Source organism: Thunnus thynnus, chromosome 10, assembly GCF_963924715.1.
Source record: "Thunnus thynnus chromosome 10, fThuThy2.1, whole genome shotgun sequence".
Lineage (NCBI taxonomy): Eukaryota > Metazoa > Chordata > Actinopteri > Scombriformes > Scombridae > Thunnus > Thunnus thynnus.
The window spans coordinates 10,876,601-10,895,588 of record NC_089526.1 but is presented as its reverse complement, the minus strand read 5'-3'; the positions used below and the strand labels follow the sequence as shown (position 1 = coordinate 10,895,588).

General features: G+C 41.6%; 1 protein-coding gene and 1 long non-coding RNA gene across 2 annotated transcripts in view; both read left to right on the top strand.

Moving 5' to 3' along the window:
* Positions 1–18,988, top strand: part of LOC137191089 (uncharacterized) — a 53,121-nt gene that overhangs the window by 8,286 nt on the left and 25,847 nt on the right. The window contains exon 2 of the long non-coding RNA XR_010930353.1: positions 7,756–8,004. This is a non-coding gene — a long non-coding RNA (uncharacterized lncRNA). The remainder of the gene's footprint in view (positions 1–7,755; positions 8,005–18,988) is intronic.
* Positions 2,212–5,262, top strand: utp11 (UTP11 small subunit processome component). The gene is made up of 8 exons (XM_067600905.1): positions 2,212–2,434; positions 2,630–2,691; positions 2,823–2,925; positions 3,072–3,191; positions 4,077–4,170; positions 4,345–4,475; positions 4,697–4,807; positions 4,968–5,262. The coding sequence occupies exons 1-8, from the start codon at positions 2,375–2,377 to the stop codon at positions 5,049–5,051; spliced, it is 765 nt and encodes a 254-aa protein (XP_067457006.1). The 5' UTR covers positions 2,212–2,374; the 3' UTR covers positions 5,052–5,262.

The following is an 18,988-nucleotide window of genomic DNA, read 5'->3' as shown; positions in this document are numbered from 1 at the left end:
TGTCTGATTATGCTTTTTTGTTTTGGGAATGCAACAAAATAATCACATAGGAGGAACTTCTGGCTCAGGCATATTTTTGACTGGGCTGGTCTGGCGGCTAGCTGCAGATGAGGACCAACCATGGTCAGGGGAGACATACCAAAGCCCTGAGCTCAGCCCAAGTGTAGCAGTCTTACAATATGCCAGCAGTGTTATTTTTACAGGGTCATATTAGAAAACCAAATGGCTCTGCATCTGCCCCACAAGGGCATTCCTCCATTGCTGACCCTGAACAAACCCACAAGCTTTTGTCCTACTGCTCTTGCATCAGCTTGTTACAAGCCCCTGATTTCCAAAGTAGTATTTACCCCTGCCATGGCTCACCAGGCATTTCACTTGTAATGATAAATACTCCCATGAATTAAACAGCAAGGAGCCCTGTAAGTCAAAATGCAGACATTTAACCCGTAAATCCCGGCTGCCGTCTGTGTTTGCCCAGTTAAACACATGTTAGTGGGTGAGTGGATCAGTCGGGCCTTGGGCTGAAACCTTCACAGGAATCAGGGTCATTAGCCATCAGACTGATTAACAAGCCTGTGACATAATGTGGAAACACTGATCCCATTCATAGGTCTCATCACCCGCAAAACATTCTGCATGCCGGGCAAATCTCACACATATAAAACAAATTCCTTGCGGTTGGTGGGGGGATAGTGAGATGCCATGGGAAAAATGGCTGTTTAGTGGAATATCACTCTCTGTCCTATTGGCTTCTTCTCACATCCACACAGAGTTAGGAGTCTGGGTGAGATTAGGGGACTGGTGCCGTTGTGGCTTTGTCTTTGTCTCTCCTCTTCCCAAAATATCAGGAAGTCAGGAAGTGAATCTTTTCCCCCAGAGAAGGGTGGTGACCCCATCATCTTCCAAGTTTCTACAGCTCATTTCTGTCTCAAAATGGGAAGAAAGCCTTTCATATGTATATATTTACTTTCATAGCTTGTTAGTTCTACTTGTAGGTTACACACACAAAATGTTTGACTTTTAATGAGATGCCTGCAGTTTATTTCCTGTTTGAGGGTGTGGAGGTTATAAGAATTATTATGAACTTCCCATGTAATCTCTTTTAGGTCTATTGGTCTGGATATAAATCTAAACAGGGGTCTGGAACCCACACGGAAACATGTAGTAAATATCCATGTTGGAAAAACATAAACTTGTCACCAATTAGTGTTAACCGGTCGCTTTGGCAAACTGAGACCCTCATTATAGTGATCAAAATCATTCAGTGCACGAACTGTGCAGCCAAAACATATTAAGGCAGCAGCACTGTGATGACCCTCACTTGTTTCAAGTCTTTTTCGTGCCAAGCTGGGGTCTGACACAATGTAGTTGACTTGTTCTTCTAGTTGGATGAATATGATTAAACCCCCTACCCATTGCCAGGAAGCTCTACACAACAACTTTTGTAGACTATTTAAAGCCAAGTGAAATGAAACGAAGAAAAGGACATAGAAAAAAAACAAGAAAAAGAAATTTTAAGTGTCAACTTGAGGAAGTAAGGCTTGAGGTGAAGTTTTTAAGAGTGAGCACAGATCAAGGTGTATGAGTTGGTGCAAATACTGTCATTAAAAAGATTTAAAAATTGCGCAGTTCAGTACTTTATATACTGTTGATCAGTTTAAACATTGGTTCATATTTTATAAACAGACTATTTGTTTTGTTTTTTAAAATCTTAATTTGCAAAGCAACTAGTGATCTAAGTACAGCTGTAACATTCTTAAATGTGGTGGAGTAAAGTACAATTTTCCCTCTGAAATGTAGTGGATTAGAAATATAAAAAATGGAATAAGTAGTATAAGTACAACTACCTCAAAACTGAACTCAAGTATATTACTTGAATAAATGCACTTACTTATAATACTATTATGAATTCACAGGCAAAGGTTCTCATTGCAGGAATGTGCAGCAGGCCATTGCGCATAACATATAACGTTTTTAAAATGTGACCAACAGCGCCACCTCGTGCTTTCACACGCGTCTACAGCACGCAGCATGACATTCAAAGCACTTTATATTATCGAATAAATACGTCATTATATTTCAGTTTCTTTTCATGAGACAAATGCTATTTTGAGGATTTTTTTATGTTAGTTAAGTGTCAATCAAAGTCATAATTCGTAATGTATGGGATTTTTTCAGTGAGATTTGAGTTGCGAATCTGCGGCAGAGAAATGAAAAAGCTCTGAACCAGGCAGGAACCCACGTGTCCCAGCTACTAGGGAAACACCAGACCTGTATCAGGGGGGAGGTTTGAGTGCCTGTACATGTGAGGAAACTTTTTATTGCTTTGGCCCTATTATTTTGTCTTTATTACGCTTGGAGACATCTTTCAGACATGTCTTCGTTCAGGAAAGCGCTGAAATCCCGACAGAGAAACCACCATGAAAGATCTCAGGTGAGCATTTCAGTGTTTTGTTGGCTAGCTTGTTAGCTTGCCAGCCAGCCAGGTTTTGCTGTTATGTTATGAAATGCCACTGTAGTACAGAGACACTAAAAAGCTAATAAATGTGAGGTTACGATGTGATACACGCATATATACTACTATTAAATGTGTACAACCTGGTGTAACTTTGTCATTTTGTTCGAACAGCCTGGTTTCAGGAAAAATTTGGGATTGCTGGAAAAGAAGAAAGACTACAAACTCCGTGCAGAGTGAGTTGATTCATGTTTAAGAAACGTGTTTTTATGCCTCCTGGCTGTGGATTCAAAATCATAAATCTTTCAATGTCAAATATGGTTCAGGAATAATTTCTGTAATGAGCTTACTTTGCCTTTTTTTATAGTGACTACCACAAGAAACAAAACACTCTTGCTGCTCTGCGAAAGAAAGCTCTGGAGAAGAACCCAGATGAGTTTTACTTCAAAATGATCAGCTCTCAACTGCAGGTAAGATCAGCAGCAGCGGCACCAGAGCAACAAGATGAGAATCTTAATCCAAACAATATTAACTCAAGAGAGAAAATGCAGTTGCTTGTGTCAGTTCTGTCATGCACAACTTGTTTGTATGCTTTTGTTTTGTGTCACATTGACAGGATGGAGTTCACGTAGCAAAAAAAGCAAAGGAGGAAGTGGAGGTGACAGAGGAGCAGAAGAAAGTGATGAGGACACAGGATATCAAATATGTGGAGATGAAGAGGGTGGCAGAGGCAAAGGTAAGTCTGTTGTCTTTATAATTGATAATGTTGTTGAGCCTGTTATGCCCAGCTGGCTTCAATTAAGACATTTAAAAATTTGGTAAAAATGGATGTGATTTTGCACTACCACAACTGAATAATTGCTGACAAAAAAAAATCATATTTTGGAAAGGTTTATTCATGCAAAATTGGACTCCTTTTTTTTTTTTTTTTTTTTTTTTTTTTTAAGCTCCAGTCCAATCTTTTCATCACATTCCTTTCACATGAACATTTGCATTGTCACACTGCCTATGCAAATGGGATTGAGTGGACCCAGTTTTTATTCAATAGCCACAATCAATAATTTTGTAAAACCTCTGCTGACAAGATTTATTGATTAATTCTATGCATCCTACTGAAATACCTTTTAGCCCACTTGGATGCGATTTACTTTGGAAAACAGTGTACTTGATTTACACACTGTCATTGTGCCAAATATATAATATTCAAATTGTTGTTGGTACGCTCAGAGCAACGAAAAGGCCTGTCAAAGGTGTCGGTTCTGAACTTGAGTTTGGCAACACCACTTTCAGATGCATCAATGTGCAGAGTGCGTATTAACATACAGTGAAAGTCCTTTCCTAGAGGTAAACAAAAAAAAAAAATCAAGGACGGCAATTCAGACAGTACTTGTTTCACCTGAGGGTACTGTTTGTTTGTAGTGGCATTTCAGAAGAGATACCAGAGGCTGCAACTTCCTCTGGAACTGTTGCATACAGTCTATAGTGATTTTTGACATATCAGTGTTGGAGGGAATTAAGTATAGATGTACTCTGATCATTATCTAACCTGTAAATTATTCCCCTCACCTAATAGTGATTCTATTTTTGCCTCATGTCATTTCTGCTTATCATTTGCTTTCAGAAAATTGAGAGGCTGAAAGGAGAACTCCATCTTCTGGATGCAGACAGCAAACAAAAAAACAAGCACACATTTTTTGTGGATTCCAAGAAGGAAGGTGAATAAAAATGTTTTGTAGATCCTAGATAATAACTCTCCACTAGCTAATAGTGTTAACTATTGATCTTTTGATCTTCATAGAAACTCTCCTTGACATTGGGGGCTTCCAGTCATTAGGTTATTTAAGAAGTTGAAAAGTTTTAATTAAATTTTTTTTTGTGTCCCCCTTCAGTTGAGTCTTTTGAGCTGGCGAGCCACCTCAACACAGTCCCCGAGCTGGTGGACAGAGTGTTTAACAGACCAACTCTGAAAACTCTGGAGACTAAGAGCATCCAGGGAGCTGTAGAGCCTCACAGTATCAAGGTCTGTGTATGTCATGAATGCAGATTAGCACTGTTCATTCAGTCACCATCCTGAACCTCTGTAATCTTCACTGATAGATGCCTGTATTGAAAACTCTGCGTTGGAAATTGTATTCTTGACTCCAAAGTTGAACTCTTCAGAAGTGGATTATTCATTCATATTGTAGTGAGTTTTAAGGCTCTGCAGTTCATCACACTGATGTTTTCTCACTCTACCTGTAGAAGCTGGCCAGGCAAAGGAAGCACCAGTATAAAATTCTTTCCCAGAGAATTGACAGGGAAAAGAAAATGTACGTCATCAGCCAGAAGATCCAGACCCGCAAGGACATACAGGTGAGGACGAGGATGAGATGGGCTGACATGGAGAAATGCTCTTAATCACAAAAAGGCTTTTGGTTTCAATTCCACTTGATTATCTTCATTGCCTTCAATGTTCATGTATATTACAGTAGTAACTGTCAAATAAATATTTTCTGTTTCCTCTGTGCTACAGGATAAGAACAAGAAAGTTAAGGTAAAAAAGGAGACACCCAATGCTGCAGCTATCTACAAGTTTGAGGCCAAGAGGAAACGCTGAGAGGGGAGTAATCATCAGACTGGAAAATAATCACCACTTTTGCCATGTGATACTGGTGAAATAATGGACTTCTGCTCTGTATATTCATGGCAGATACACAGGATACTATTTTTTTTTTTTCCCCCTTAAAATTTTGTTGCAGGCGTCCAGTTTTGTACATATTCATCTAAGACTTTTAGTTTCTTTCAAATAAATAACAGACAAATATGAATTGACGTGATTTCTTGACTTACAGTTAACTTATGGTTGGCCTTGTTTTGGGACAGTAGATTGTGGACTTTACAATTACAGAGACTTAGAAATTGAAGAAAGAAACAAGAGGATGATATGTGAAAGAAGCCCCAGGCTGAATTTGAACCAAGGATTTATGTGGTATGTGATACGGTCAGCTGAGCCATTAGTGTGTAGTAGATTGTATTTTCTTCATGTACCAGTAGGTGGCATTAGTGTTCTTTATGACACTATCTATGGAAGAAAAAAAAGTCTTGGTGGCTGAAGAAGACACTGGAACATACAAAGATTAAGTAGACAAAGCTGGGTTCTGATAGTCACTAGAATGACCCAACATTTAGATTTTAGAGTCAAATTCTGGGGAAATGTCATTGAGTTCTTTGTGTGTGTCACAGCTGGTGCCTAGTTTAGTAGATTGTCAACTGAGGAGTTGAACACTTCATCCACATTTTAAACCTGTCATAAAAGACTGATGTTCCTTTTCAAAGGCATCTCCAAAAATGACTGAGAATTGCATTCTTCCTCTGGCATAATGTGGAGGACACAACTTAAGTGGCCCTTCGTGTCCCACAACTCAATATGAGCAAGTAAGTTGAATTCAGGTTGTCCTAGTCTGTTCATAAAATCAGGAAATACCACATGTCCATGCCAGATTGCCATGCATTTGCACCCATGGGGTCACCAATTACTGGGAAATAAAGTGTAAATGATTAAAGCCAAGCATTAACTCTACTGTTCCTGTTAGCAGCCATGATTTTCAATAGAAAAATACAGTGTAATGCAGCTATTTTCAATTTCTGATTTGAGGGTAACTTCCTGGTGATAAATCTGAAAATTTTGATTTGATGAACAAGAGAGCACAACACACTATCAGTGTAGGTGTCTGAGGCTGGGCCATCTTGTGGAGTGAGGGCACATATTCAGCATAGCCTTCAGATCCTTCCAAGGGCACACCTTTGTAGGCTGCTTCCTCCAAATACAGCCCTTGATTTAGGATGCAGCATACACCTCCAACAAACCATTTTCACATGTCACAGCAGGGTAGACACAGCTGCAGCTAATAAAATTAAGTATGATTTAGGTGTCAGTTAGCAAGCATTGATAATACTATTGTCAATGCTTGCTCATTAGCTTACTTTAATCAAAATTACCTATTATTAATTTTATTAGCGGCAGCTGTGCTTATGCAATGACACCTCTGTCGCAAGGCTCCCTTGAGAGGCAAATTTTACTTTCGTTACAGCTACATCAGTTTCCAGTTTAGTCTCATTTTTAAGAGGTTGATGTGATGCTGCTTAAAATTGGTCCCAAGTCATCAGGTATCCCATTATATATTAACCAAATCAGTACCCATACTCACCCATCACCATATAGCAATAGACCTTTTTCATAGCAGACATTTTTACTTGTAACAGTAGGAAAAGCACAGGTGTTACTAATAATATTAACAATGGCTCCATTGTATTCAAGTGTCCCTGTAAACTACAACAGTGAGCCAGCATGCACAACACCAGGACCCTGAAACTAAAGCTGCTAAATGGAATTCAATCACCATTTATTTTATTATTTACACCTGTGCTTTTCCTACTGTGACACGTCAAAATGTCTTCTGTGAAAAGGGCTTGCTCACTACCCGCCAAAGCAGGCACCCACATGATGCTGACCCTTAGATTTGAGAAATACCATCAATTTACAAACAGAAGTGCACATGTTCTACTTAAAACTGAATCAATATCTTCACATGAATCACTTCTAAGTGTGCTACAATCATGTTCTCTTGTTCCCTCTTAATTAGAGTTGTGGTTTCCTCTAGGTACTTCTCAAGGTATCATTGCCCTTTATCTTAAAATTGGAGCTAGTTATCAGGAATTTTTAGGCTGTTTGATATGCACTGAAGCACTTTTCTATTTTTTGTTCTCTGTTGTTCTGGACACTTTTGTATCACCTAATTAGTACCCCATACTCAAACTCTGACGTCTTCCACCTCTTACGAAGATGTGCAGTTCAATTCAAATGTTGATTTGTTTTAGTTTTTTAAGATATTTAAATTTGTTACATATTTTTGGTCCAATGTATGTTCATAGTAACAACAGAGTCAGAGACTGTGGTTTATAAGACAGGAAAAAAAAAACCTGTCCCCACTTTAAGCTCACACAGGTGTATGATGTTTAATTAATTAAACACCATACACTGGATTTCTCCCAAGCAAAGTGTGTGTGCGTGTCAACTACGCTCTCATCATCATCCCTTGACAAAGCTCTGTCTTCACAAATGAAGTTGGTTGATTCGAGACTTTTAGGCTTTCTGAAATTTACATAAGCACCATCTTTCAGGTAAAGCAAGCACGGACAAAAAAAATCCCTTTAAAGATTTCTGGTTCTTTATAGTGTTGTCTTTCTCTACCACCCTCAGTGTGTTAAATATGTGCATGTAGTGAGTACCAACAATGTGTATGTGTGGTTACTTCCTCTAGCCTATGGTGTGAAATAGACTGAAGGCCTGGCGCCCAGCAGCAGATCACAGTGACCCAGGCTTGATTGATCACTGTGGTGGCAGCAGCTTCATAAACAGGGCCCATCCATCAGCCTCTCCTGGGAGCCACTGGAGGGGAAGAGGGGAGAGAGGGAGCCAGGCGGAAATGTCACCAGGCGCAGAGAGAGGAGAAGAGGCTGGAGGAGAGGGACTAGAGGCCTTGGCCCAAACACTGCTGACCAGAGCAAAGGTGAGCCAACTGCTCAGAATGGGCCAAAACAGGGAAAGAGTGATGTTGGGTGTCCACATGGACTGTTTACTCTCATTTAAAACTTAATGCGGAGTGAAGAGTAGTAAAAGCCTAAAGTCTAGCAATTTAAATCATTCTATCAGTTTCCTAAATAGCATAGCGATACTGATGAGTATGAGATTTTACAATAAAAATAAGTATGACTAAGTAGATACACGTGTAATAAACATACAGTATTTACATGTGTGGACCATACAAGCACAAGGCAGGGCAAGGTCCTGTGCTGGCATTTCGGTGTTGACCATTCCTGTCAGAATTGCGTTCTACCCAGTGAAAGAGTGATTGACATCCTCGGCCAACTCTCCCTCCTTCCTTCCTTACGCCTTCCTCCCACCCTCCCTGCCCTCTGCTACTGCGTCACAGCACTGAGAGAGCGTGCGTGCATTGGGACCCTCGGGCCCAGCGTCCATAAGCGGAGGGGGTGGAGGTCGTCGAGGAGAGCCAAGGGGTCAAAACACTGTGTGCGCAGTTCCGGGACCCCTATCAGACTGTGAAACTCAAGCACAGACAAGCCACTGTTCGTCCTCAAGCTCTCCTTTCATTCCCCCCAGCAACGGGACTCTTGCGCCGGGGTGCAGCAGCAGGGCTCAAGGGTGGGCAGTGGGCGACCTTCTGATTTTAAAGATATAGACAGGCATTCCTCTATTGTCAAAAGCCTCATAACTCATTTGACGACTTGCACAGGCCATCCTGTACCCCCCAACCCCATCTCTAAAGTTAATGACCCTAGAGGGTTGCTAACGAATAGTCATTTTTAGAAAAGGGGGGTTAGAAGTGGAGTGCTCTGTGGTAGTCACACAGCTGCAGGGTATGACATTGACCCCAATATATAGTAACTGTTTGAGAGTGAAAGTGTAGCCTGGTTAAAAAGGGGTGCAATACAATAGATCTTTGTCCTCTAAGTTTAGTTATCAGGCGTATCCTGAAAAAAACCTATTCCTTTGGAAAAAAGGCATATTTTGTAATCAGAAAAGGGAATTCATTGATCCAAGTGTCTATTTAATACCATATAGAACATTTTTAACAAATCTTGAGATACAGTGCATACATGTAGAAGTTTTGTATCAGATACCAGTATTTAGTTTATAGTGTCAGCTCACCAAAATCACAAAAAACAAACCCCCAAAATGTAAACTTAAATGATATTTAGCCATGCAGACCATTTGGGTTTTTTCTTTTGCCCAGGTTATGAAAGATACATCTCAGTACAGTAAAGGTGACTAAAATTGTGGTTTTTGCCGGGTCTGAAAATGAAATTCAAAAAATTCAAAGGCAAGGGAGTCCTGGTGACTAAAGGGTTTAAGATCCTAATCATGTACTGTAAAGTCTGTCCAGCCAGGGACCTTTTTTGCATATGGTTCCCCATTTCTCTCACCTCTCATGTCCTGTCATTTCTCTACTGTTGAATAAAGGCAAAATACTTAGAAAGTCAAAAGCAACTTCTTTTTCCAGACACAATGCTTTCTGGATAATCTACAGACCTCAATGTGAACAGTTTTTATTGGAACTAGTTTCTATCTATCCTATAAAAATGCTGACAGTGTGTTCTGTGGATTATCCAAAGTAAAGGGGAAACTCTTTTTGGAAAGTGGTGTAGCTGGTTAAAATCTACCATCAAAAGTCCCTTAACATTGTACTGGGCTGGCAGTTCAGACAGATATCTACAATCATAGGCAAATAAAATCAAAACAGTGTTTTTTTGTAATTTGTTTGAACCAACTCTTTAATGTAGTTCAATTTTCTTTATTTCTTTCATTATTTTCTTTTAGAAATTTGTCACACACCACTTTAACCTTCCCACATGGTTTTAACCTAGCACTTGATCCCTGCAAAGCAAGAGCACTGCACCTCCACCACTTGTTCACCAACACAGCTCTGCCATGCTCCAAAGCCAGTTTATAGAGCCGAGGTTAAGGATGGTTAAGGACAGTACTAATCGATCCCCCAATTACGGAGAGCTGGAGAGCGAGAGGTGCGGAGAAGAGAGAGGTAGCCTGGGGTTTGAGTGTTAGGAGGGTGTCTCAGAATCTGAGGGGTGGGGGATGAGAGGTAGTCTTTATCTTCGGATCCCTCTCTCCTTTAACTTGAAGCTGGGTGTCATGGGGCTTTTGAAGTAGTGGATAGAGAGGAGGGAGTGAGGAGGGACAGAGGAGGGGTGGGGGCTTGGAGGGGGTGGGGGGGTGGGTTTGCGTGCAGGCAGGGTCTCTTTCCATGCCAGGGGGAAGATGTCTGAAGGAAAATCTTTACAGCCTTGACAGTGCCCCTGACGTGCATGCATTTTGGTGTATATGCGAGTATTTGGATATGTGTGTGTATCTTAGCATGTTTGTGTGTGTGTGTGTATGCCTGAGTTGAATGTCTGGCTCATGCAATGAGGTGGGGATCACAGAGCCCCCTTTTTAAATTGCCGCTAATGAGCCCTGGCTGGCGAGAGGTACTCGAATTGATTAAATTTGCATGGGAGCCTAAATCATGACGGGGGCCTCATACTTGTGCCCCCCACCTCTAGGTGCACACACACACACACACACACAGCACCCCTGGTACCCCCCTCCGCCCCCCAGCTCCACATCAGACCTACAGGGGGTATCTCTGCAGGAGAGAGGGGCAGCAGGGGGAGGATATGTACGTGTGTGTGTGTGTGTGTGTGTGTGTGTGTGTGTGGTGTTGAACAGGGCGTGGAGCGCACCCATCTGCCCCGGTATTACTGTCAGTCCATCATTCAGGGGAATGCCAGGCGCGCGCCTCGGGGACGTGTTCATTACGCTTTAACTACCGGATCTGTCCTTGTCTCGCAGCCTCCCCGTGTCATTGTCTGTCTGAGATTGCGTGTGTGTGTGTATATTTATGCATGTGTCTGCTTGCATCACAATTGAATGCACCCAGTTCATGTGTATGGTGGGGTTCTTGTGTGTTTTGAAATTGTGCAATAATCTGACAATACACACACCGGACACTATACTTGGGTTTGATACTGTAGGCGTAAGAGTTTTTGAAAACTATTCATTATATTAGTTTCCTCTCCTGTCATGCCCCCTTTCTCATTATAATACTCAGTGTCTTAATTTCTAGTTGTATCTTTCACACAAACACACTCTGCTCCTCCCATGCATGCACTTTTTTTGTCTTTCAAATTTGTGAGTGCGTTGCTTCTCTAATGGTTACCTCTCTTATGGCAACTACGTGCCGATGCGTGATCAGAACAACTTTGTGCGTGCACGTGTGCCTCGTATCTGCTCAGCAGTGAGGTGTTAGAATGAGTGTGTGTGTGTGTGCACGCGCATGCGGGTGGGGGACAGTGCTTGTGCGTGGTTAGCCTGGGTGATTGCAGTAATCAGATGGGGTGTTAATCAGAGTTTGTTCGTCAGTGGCCTGATGAGGGGCGATGAGGGCCGCTGATTGTAATGTGATTCTTCGATCGGTCTCTCTGACGACTACAGAGACAAACTGCCAAGAGAATCATTATCATAGCTTACACTTTTTTTTTTTCTCCACTTTTGGAACACCACGACAGGCTGTGAAAGTGTAAACAAACAAGCAAAACAGCACCCTTCTATATGCATCGTGTATGTGTGTCACTGGGAAGATGCAGACTCAATTATTATTATACAGGATGTTTTCATTCCAGAGGACACAATGAAGCACAGTGACAAGATGGGTTGTATATCACTATTTAGGTGTCAGTGTCAACCCCATTGAACAACAAAAGCAGGGGGGAAGGGATGTGTTGGGGTTATAGGGTTAGAAAAGACGTGGCAGAGAGAAAGGTTGGGGGTGGGGAGGTAAATGTGACCCCATGGTTTATAGTCCTATCTTGTCACAGACAGGCTCGCATCAGATCCTTCTCTTTAATTTTTACCCCCTTCTTCTTTCTCTTTTTTTTTTTTTTTTGCAAGGGGGGGGGGGCAAGCACTGACGCTATTATGGCTGCCTCATCAGCCAAGTCCCTATAAGGGCTGATACAAATTAATTAACCTAATTAGGGGCTGTGATTGCGGGTGTGATTATAGGGGCTGGAAGGGGAAGGAGGGGAGGCATGGAGGGATGAGGCAAAGAGGGATGGTTCATGGAGGTGGGGGTGCGCTGGCAGCCAGGGCCCAGGCGATGATGAGCGGGGAGTTGTGGGAGAGGAGCCAAGATGCTCTGCATGGCTAATGAGAAAAGCTAGCTAGCTTCAACCTTCCCTCCCCTTTCTCTTTCCAATTCCCCACCTTCTATTTACATCCGTTTTGTTTTGTTTTATTCTTTTCTACTTTTTATATTTCACCTCTTCCTAATGCTTTACCTCCTTCTCTGCTTAGGTGTTATTTCATATTATTATATTATTTACGTTTTCCCAACTTCTGTTATGTTTCCTGTGCATTACATTTGTTATTACCATTATTTTCCCCCTGTTTTGCCCTTGTGTGTTGATGACACTGACTTGGGTTAAGGATTTACCAATGCACCTGTTGCTATGTACAGTTAAAATTAACTTTGTTGTCTTTTCCAAGAAGGTCAGAGCTACTGGCCAATCTGTTGAAGCTCCTTTTCCTCATTTCGGTTTATCACTGATATATAAGACCTTTTGTGGCTAAAAGCTCACAACCTTTTTTGACCATTTCAAAAAGTAAAGCAGGTTTCCAGCTCCTTTTACAAAGTCTGTATTCCTCCTTTTGTTGATGTTCTGTAGTACCGCGCTGCATAGGGTGCAGTACAGCACTGCCTATTGTTCACTTTAACTGTACTCCCCACAAGGAACAGATATACCCTCTGGGAACACTCATACAGTCACACACACATATAAGCTCACACAATTTCTCATCCTTTCGTATGCACAACCAATTGCGACTCGACACACAGATGCACACAGTACACTCAAACACTCTCTCTGCCTCCTGCTCTCACACAGCCACACAGGCACACTCTAGAGGAGCAATATTTAAATCTCCTTCTATTTGTATTGGAAACAGAACAAAGATATTCTTCAGACCGAAGCAAAATGTGTTTTCTTGCCAGCATCAGCAATTCTAATGTTTCTAATGAGTTAGAGGAGAAGAGGAGAAACTGGAAGCGGTTAGGTATCAGTAAATAAAAAAAGAACCAAAAGAAAAGAAAAGAAACACCAGCAAAAGTTCCTCAGAAGTGGAGTTTGGTCTTCTACCTTCCTGGAAGTGCAGGAACTTGTGCCAGTATTGTCCACTGATTACAATGTCACCTTTGAATATTGTCGCTGTATCTGTGCCATACTAAACACGCATTGGATAGTGGCATTTGATTTCCAAGATTGTGCCTTTAGCTGCCTCCCTCTATCTCTCCTTTCTCTTCTTCTTGCTCACCCTCCCTTTTCACGTTCTGTGCTGCCTCAGTATCAGTTGCAGGGATGTGATTAGGAAGCCACTAGCAGACAGTGATAGGGAGGTGTTCATATCACCGTTCTAATCTGTAGCCCCGGGAAAAACGCCCCTTCTGTTTTCCTCTGCCAAGGATTCTGCATTGTAAATGGCTGGAAGGCTCTTCCTCATATATGAAAAAATCTGAAGAGGCTTTTCATCAAACAGAAAGGTTAAACAGAAAGGTTTAATGAAAATGAGACTGATGGGTAATAGTGTGAACATGGAATATTTTAACAATTATAACAAAAATAAAATAGTGCACTGAAAAGTACACATTGTTACAGTTTTGATTGAAACAGAAGTATATTTTAGTGAAATTATAACCGACAATTGACATTTTTACAGTATGATGAGTGTCAGGTGTGAATGGTTACTGCGCTGTAACTTTCCAATCTTTTGAGGTCACAATTTACTTGAACTTTGCCTTCTGCTCTTCCATCACAGCCTATTTTCTCATTGTGTTCATATGAGGGATTTGCCACTTTTCCACCTGGCTCACTAGTCGCTACGTTTGGTCTGAGGCCCTAACTACCAAGGTTGAGAACATTTCTTGACACTTTGCCCCAATCTGCCTACAGTTACGGTTTCAGTTGCAAAATTTACCATTTAATATTTTGGGGCATTTTCATTCAAATCTTTTTTTTTGCATTGCCTTTTCTCTTCCCATTTCTTGTGTCACAAATCAGTAATAAAACAAAAACTGATAGGAGTTTTATAAGCTTTTACACTCACTGTTCTTAACACCTGTGTGTCAATTACATCTTTCCAGGGAAAAAAATCCTCTGGCACACAGGAAGTGCAAGCAACAGTAAAAAGACTTTGTTTGTTTGGAATTAATAGAAGAATAATTAGCATGAATCACTACAGCCACATGACTGAACATAAGAAATTCCCCATTTTCACACACTGTTATGTTGTTTTGTTTTGTCTTAATGAGGTGTTACAAATGTTGATTTAGTTAAACTCTTTGTACTTATTGTTTGCTTCATTAGATAATTTAAATTCCTGAAACTGAAAAGAACAAATGTGAAGCACTTGTATTCCATATGCATCAAACAAGGAGAGAGGTGTCATAAGGTGGGTGATGCTAAGGTTGAGGAAGTCTGTGTGTGTGTGTGTGTGTGTGTGTGTGTGTGTTGAGGGAAGAAGAGGGGCTAAGCGATTACTCAGGCCTTTGAGAAGTCGCTAACTCTTAGCTCTAGTTCTCTAGCCTCACTGATAAGCATGAGCCCTGTCAGGGGGAAGGTAAATACTGCACTTAAGGATTCCTCTCTCATTTTGTAGTCACACTTACGCTTTAATTAAAGCCAGGGAGAAAGAACGAGAGAGAGCGATAGCCCTGCAATGAGCCGATGCTATCTGGGGGCCAGGCAGGTAGAACCACTGGGGGATGAGGGGCTGAGATCTGACCTCCGACCAGTGTACGCATGTGTGAGGAAAAAGAAATAAAGAACAATACACTGTATGTTCAAGAATGCATGTACGTGCAAATGCATGCACACCCCGGTAAAAGTGTTTGTGTGTGTATGTATGTGCGAGGCTCTGTGCGTTGCTCTCGCAGCTAAACAGCTGTAGCGAGGCTGCTATCAGATATTTATAAGCGGCTCATGAATATGGATGGGCGGCGAGATGGGACTGATGTTTGTCCTCTAAGAGGGGATGAAAGGAGAATGTGCTCCCTTCCCTGAGAGACCCAGTCAGGGCCGCTCACAGAGCTGGGGATGGGAGCTCTGGATTGGGAGTAAGACGGGGAAAAGGGTGGGTGCCGGTGGTACAGGACAGATGGTAAAATTTAATGAAATGTGATTTGGAAACTCAAGGCAAAGCATTTCCCTTATGGATTTCTAAATTAAAAACTTGTAGTGGAGTATTAACACTGTCATTGGAACGACTGCTACTGTACCCCCCTCACACACTTTCCATTCAACATTTTCATTCGCTTCATAAATGTTTTTTTTGAATTGTGAAATACTTTTATTGTTAATAATGAAATAAGACAATAAAAAAGGCCAAACATCTGACAGTTGTGTTGATCAGTACTAATTACTTAATAATTACACAGCTGTGATTATTGGTTTTGAAAAATCACTTGTACTGTTCTGTTGAGTGCGTTATAATGTTGTATTAGTCCAGGGTGTACAGTTTCTACATGCACATCTTAGGTACATTTATGTAAGGTTCAGTAATGAGGATCAAACATGTGCTTTCCCCTCTTTCTAAATCATATCTTGCTGGGCAAATGGAAATTAAATATATTTTTCAGCCCCCCAAGAATTAAAAAAAAAAAAAAATTCTTTATCATTGTCACAGGGAATAACGAATGTCCTTGTCCATAGCAATCACTCTGATTCCCAGTAGCCAACATTTGGTCAGGGACGTGCATAACTGACCTAAGTGTCCACAGTAGAGGTCAGCACATTGAGAGACGGGATCAGAGGACAGCAAGCATGAGGCAAGCAGCAGCGCTGTACTACAATGTACCTTTCAGTGCTAATCACAGAGTCATCTATCAGAGCTAATACATGGGCGCTAAGCAACCTGTACATGCATTAGACCTCCCCAATTACCATAATGGGTTGGTTTTTAATATGGCTAATAGGCTGGCACGACCTTGCCCATTCACTCAGCAGGTAGGCTACATTCAACCAGCCCATGTGAAATGGACATATTTAGAGACTAAATGACCATTAGGAACTTTTAGCTGTTATGGGTCTATAGTTATGCATCTGAAAAGGGAAGCATAGATGGATGCACAAATGGATAGATAACAAACAAGTGCATTTGTGCGCAAAAGTCAATAAAATGAGAGGAAAAAGCTGAAATGGTGCTGTATGCAGAAGAGAATGGATATTATTGTTGGCTTTGCTCTTTGGGAGTACAAAACAAAAAGTCTGTTTTATGGTGCAGCGTTTTGATTAGGCAGCCTTGTAGTAGTGCCCTGTGGGCACCGCTGGTAAGTACGTCAGTGTGGGTGCGGGATGTGGTACCAGGAGGGCGGATGGGTAGAGAAGAGGAGAAGGGGCAGAATTTGAAAAATGTGCCTCCGCAAAACCCTGGGGGGTTAACATTTTGGTTTTCTCTGAGCCTTTGTGGTAGTGGACAAATGATCCCAGGAGTCGGACAATAATGTTTTTATGGGACTCTAAATGTTGAGCTCAACAAGGTCATTGTGGGAGTGTAATGGCCAACACGTGGCCAGGCTTGAACTCCAGCAGCCTCGCAGTTGGTCCGGGGGCCAGAGGGGAGGAGAGGAGGGGAAGCAGGGAGGAGAGTAGGTGGGAAGAAAGCAGGGACTCACCCCTCTCGGTTTCTCCAACAAGCCCTCACTTTGTTCTTATGGGAGACAAGAGCCACTCAGAACATAAAGTACCTTGATGACCAAACTAGACCAGGCCAGACTGGGTCTTGTAAACTGGCCCAAAGAGATAATGTTTCCCTGTGGCTAATCTGTGCCTGGATGCCCACGCCCTGGCATCTAGTGAACAATAACCCCTTCCTGCTTCAAACAAAAATCCTTTTCTTGGTCTCTCTTGGGACATGTCAGGCTTTTACTGTCTGTAATTCCCGTGTGTGCGTGAGTGTGTGGGTCAGAGCTGAGAGATGTATCTGTTTGTTAGTCAGGATAAAGGACTTCACTGTAGTCTGACTGTCCACTTCACTGTCACTAATAAAACATGGAGATGAGAGCTCTGTTGCAACTAAGGTGTATATGCATAAGTGTGTGTGACGTTGTCCTCTCAAGAAAAACTACCCTATAGGTCGTAAATTCAGTCACCAAAATACGACCTATAGTTACGTTTGAGTGACAGACGCCATCTAGCAGTCGCAGTAATTATGATCCAGAGAAGTGACACTGTTCAGATGACATCTATATAAGGTAACTTTCTTATTTGGAGGAGGTAGGTTGGGTGGATGGCTAGATAGTTAGATTGCTAAAAGTGAACTTTGCTGCAGGAGACCGCTGTTCACTTCCTGCTTACAACCATGAGTCGGGATATTTTTTTAAAAACCGTAATGTGGTGTTTACTGTTACCATTACGATGAAGGTTGCCTAACTTTAAGGAAGTAATAACCATGTTTCAAGTGGACATTTTAACGCAAACCATGATCTTTCCCTAAACCCATCCTATTTGTAACGGTTTTGGAAACTGACATATTACGCTCCTGTTTTGGAAAGTGGCATATTACACTTCAGTGAGTCATTCTGGAGTGCAGACAAACAACCTATGTGGTCATTAATTTAGAGGATGTGTGTGGTGTGTGTGGGTATTCACACATGATTTCACTAGTGTATTTGTGATGATGATGATCTGATGTGCATGACATCTTTTAGTAGTGTGTGTGATCATATTCTAAATCTGGGTGTCATCTCACAAAGCTGTTCAACTTGTTTGTTGTTTGCTTTCTTTTAGCTTATACTACAGCCACACAGTGTGAGGACAGACACACACTCTGAAATACTGTAACTCTAAGAATGTAGAGAATAATATTTGAATGTGTGCTTGTATTTACATCTATTGTTGACAGTGAACTGTCAGTAAATTCTGCAGTTAACTTTGTAGTGAGCAAAAGATCATCTCTCTCCTCTGAAAAATGTACTTTTAGCACACATGCAGTCAATTCTCCCCTCTGTCTTTTGTCATCAGTCATATCATTTCCTCTGAAAAATGCTCACATGTGACAATACATTGTGAACAGCCGTTGAGTCACAAAATGTGTTTGGCAAAGCATCGACTTTCTACATCGGCTGAACAGATGTTTAATAGGACAGAAATTGAAGAGGCAGCTTCATCTTGTCCCTCTTTTGTCTGTCTCATCGTCTTGATGGTCACATGGTAAATGGATGGACCTATGCCGTGTGTGTGTGCGTATATGTGTGTGTTCCTCTGAGGCCCTAGCTTCATGGTCCCTTGAGCGAAGCCGTATGTCTGTTGTTAAAAAGGGCTGGAGCACCAGACAGCTAATCAATAGATCAATCATAACATTTCCACTTCAAATCAATTACGCTGTGACTTCCTATCCATCTTTGTTCCTTTGTTTCAATAGATTGTGCTTTATCCTTTAAGAATATTAAGAATTAATCAGTCTGCTTTTATTTTTGTCATATATACTGCACTGTATATGTACAGTAATTTTTGATGCTGAACAACAATTTTAAAGGTACCATGAAAGATTTGCATCACAATTAACTGCAGCTACATTTACAGAGGGGGAATGATTAAAAACCAAAGAAGAAAGAGTGAGAGTGACAGAGAGAGTTAGAGAAAAAGTAGTAAAGAGGGCACATTGTTTCCAGTCTGCACGCATGAGCTTGTCTTTTCGACCATGTTGAATTCCAGCCATTCAGATGACTGGTGTGCGTAGGCCAGGCCTCCAACGCGTTTCCCCGTCACCATCACAACAGTTTCCATTCATGAGGCTCTGCTGGCTGTGGGGACATCTGCACCACAACACTTGTCACTTTGGACCCTCCACTCCCCCCTCCCTCCCTACTGCACACCGCTCCGCTCAAACAAACACACACACACATACACTGACACACGCATACA

Coding starts and splice junctions, on each gene's coding strand:
- utp11 (XM_067600905.1), top strand. CDS start 2,375: ATGTCTTCGTTCAGGAAAGCGCTGAAATCCCGACAGAGAAACCACCAT. Junction 3,192..4,076: donor AGAGGGTGGCAGAGGCAAAG/GTAAGTCTGTTG, acceptor ATTTGCTTTCAG/AAAATTGAGAGGCTGAAAGG. Junction 4,808..4,967: donor AGACCCGCAAGGACATACAG/GTGAGGACGAGG, acceptor TCTGTGCTACAG/GATAAGAACAAGAAAGTTAA.